The 3,029-nt window shown below is 43.1% G+C and overlaps 1 protein-coding gene across 6 annotated transcripts in view; it reads right to left on the reverse strand.

The window, feature by feature from the left end:
• LOC122529968 (double-stranded RNA-specific editase Adar) overlaps positions 1 to 3,029 on the reverse strand; it is a 9,694-nt gene that overhangs the window by 236 nt on the left and 6,429 nt on the right. For 3 of the 6 annotated variants that reach the window (XM_043656538.1, XM_043656541.1, XM_043656542.1), the window contains exon 8: positions 309 to 1,365. In XM_043656538.1, coding sequence (XP_043512473.1) covers positions 1,255 to 1,365 — 111 coding nt within the window. In that variant the 3' untranslated portion in view covers positions 309 to 1,254. Of the gene's footprint in view, positions 1 to 308; positions 1,366 to 3,029 lie in introns of those variants that run through there. The other 3 variants (XR_006306886.1, XM_043656540.1, XR_006306885.1) reach the window with 2 other exon arrangements.

Genomic DNA, 3,029 nt, shown 5'->3' on the forward strand with positions numbered 1-3,029 from the left:
TTCATTTTGCGAAAGGTATAATAAAAAAAAAAAAAAAAAAAAAAAAAAGAAAAAAAAGCCCGATAGCGTCGAACGTAAAATATTTTAACGAATTAGTTGCGGTATAAAGAACAAATACGAACGATACAGGTCAGAGTCTTCTCGGTGCTGGAGATTCGATTATCAAGCTTGAGAAAGCATCGAAAGGGTAAAGTGCAGCGTCGAAGGTTAAAAGAAAGGGGGGAGTGGGAGGGAAAGAGAATTGATCGTGAGACTGATCGATAGAACGACGATTCAAAAGTGCCTGCACACTACAATGTTGTTGTTTACGATTAAAAAAAAAAAAAAGAGAGAGAAAAAAACTGCTGGAAACACGAGTTTCATAACGGTAATACGTAATCGATGAAAAACATTCGGCGAGACGCGCGTCGTATCGCGCGGGAGGCACCGGAGGGCAGCTTCGATTGGATAAGATTTGCGTCTGCGAAAATATATACGAGACGAAGCTCCTACATTGCGCGAAGGACCGAATCTCTCGACGACACGCGCGAATCGAAGGAAATGCCATCCGACGAAGATATTTTGTTAGGGTGTCCAGTGGCTCGTGACACGTGGAATACGGCTCGTCTCGCGGAATCTCGGCTGTCGACGACACTCTGACTAAATTCGAGAGGCAACCGGTCGATCGCACGATCGCCACTAGCCACGTGGACTATCGCGTGATATTAGCGTATACGCATAAAAGACCACGATGTACAGCAAAACAGACGACATGTCTCTCGTAACTCAAGAATCTATATAAATTTAATATACCTGACACGTGTAGCACGGCACAACACGATCTGCGGGGTCGCTTCAACGAAAAACTCATATCCTTGTACAAGGACTTGCATTCCACGGCACGAGTAGCTGTTTCATCGACTGTCGAATACGAATCGATGAGAGCGAGACTTTGTTCCAAGATTCTATCTTCTCCGAGCAGCCAGTCGAGACTTCCACGATTAAAAAAAAAAAAGAAAGAAAGAAGAAATCGTTCGAAGGAGGCTGCCAATTTCTCATCGTATGGATTCGGGAATTCGGTGAAACGCGAATCACGGCCGCGTCCTCGAATGCAAGCAGTTCGATGTAACTATTTACGTGTATATCTTGACGTGCAAAAAATCGTATTACCCTCTGCTTCTCTCCGTTTCGTTGACGATTTCTATTTCACTGTTGCGTACCTAGAATTCGACTGACGACAGTTGTCACGCGGATCGCTAGAGATCATTGTAAATACTATCTCTCTCTGTTTCTCTCGCGTGTGAGTATTACAAAACAGGAGTCTCCTCTCGCTCGTTCGTTGTTTTTCCAGTTTCTAGGCTGAACGTTGCTCGTTGCGTGTTGTATCTGTAAAACATTTCACACGTACTTGTAATTACTTGTAGACTATCGAGTAGCTTAAATCGAATACTGTTTTATTATGTAAACAGAGAAGAACACGTTTACCCGTGATAGGTGTATGATATTGTTGATAATGGAAGATGATTAAGTGGGTCCGTGACGACAGAGAGCGTGGCCCGCGACCATTATTTGCCGGGAGAGCCTTCCGTGACACTATCGAACGTTGCGCGTTTGCCCGATGCAACATCGAGAAATTCTCGGGCCAACCAATTATTTTCTTACTACTTTCATTTAGTGGAGAAGTTTAGTGCCAGTTTCATTTAGTGAAAAGGAAAAAAGGAAGAAAAGTAAAATCGCTTTAAACGCACTCAATTCGACCTTGTACAAAGCGAAGGCTCGACTCGAGGGCGATTTGAATCGAACGTTGAACCTCTCAAAAGGTTTTTCACTCGACGGCGTTTCTCTGTTTCGATCTTGGCTCGGGTAAATGTGCAAATATAAAATAGCCTAAACGATGCGGAATCTCGTTTCCCGAGGCACAAGCTATACATAATGTTGTACCTTCAATGAAATTAATAAATCGTAAGGCGTAGCGTTGTATGCATCTCAGAATGCTTTCTAGCTCAGTATCGTTGCGTAATCGTTTGCACGATTACGTTATTAATCGTAAGTGTGTGTGCGTCAGAATGAGCATGTGTCACAGGAGTGCTTCGTTTTCTCATCCCCTCACGGATGACTTTCGACGACACCTTCCACCGCGAATCAAGTAGACTTAGGCGACTACACGCACGACACGAGTTATCGTAGTTATAGTCGTCATCGGAACACGCGATGATACGTGTGATGACAGCAAACACCGTGAGGTTTGCTGCCTCATTGTTTAGCTACAAACATGCACACGCAGTTCTCTGGCACGATGTTATGTCATTTATCGAATTAATCATCCAAATGTTAACGAATGATCGGATGCACAGATAGACAGAATTTAACGCTTGAGATTTTCAAATGATTTATTTCGTTGGACGTCGACGCAAGACGAGTGCTTCTGGCGTTTTATTTGCTTTCGTAGAGAAAAGAAAAATGGTTGTCAGGCCTGGTAAATTTGTTACACGGCATCTGTTAAATTTGTTACACGGTGAAAGGTGTGCTCGAAATAAATACCAACCGTAGTTATCGGTGTCTTGTTTCGCGTCAACAATTAGCTCTCTACTTGTAATAATCGTGCGATTTGCGGCAAGCAAACATCGCCACCAAAGGGACAAAATACATCAACGACGTTTAACTCGAAAGTCTTCCTACCTTAGTCGGCTTACTAAGAGATCAGAAATTTCAGTCGGAGAATTTCACTCTACGAAAAACGAAAAAGCAAAGAACGTCATCGGGATTCATCGCTACGGCTGGTGAGCAGCCAATGTCACACGATCGTAAATAACACATGGTGGATTCTAATTTTAATTTCCATCGTCTATTAATATTTCACGCGACCTATTCTTTTTCTTTCGTTTCATTCTTCCTCCTGAGCGTCTTTGCGCGAGCATACTTTTCACCCGCTCATCTCATTCCCGCGAGAGCCACCCTAACCAAAGTGGGAGAACATAGGAAATGTGCATGACAAGGAACGTGTGGCGAACTCGATACATATCATATAGCGATTAAGTTGAAGAAAAAAA

The sequence above is a fragment of the Frieseomelitta varia genome, unplaced genomic scaffold, assembly GCF_011392965.1.
Source record: "Frieseomelitta varia isolate USP_RPSP 00005682 unplaced genomic scaffold, Fvar_1.2 scaffold_317, whole genome shotgun sequence".
NCBI lineage: Eukaryota > Metazoa > Arthropoda > Insecta > Hymenoptera > Apidae > Frieseomelitta > Frieseomelitta varia.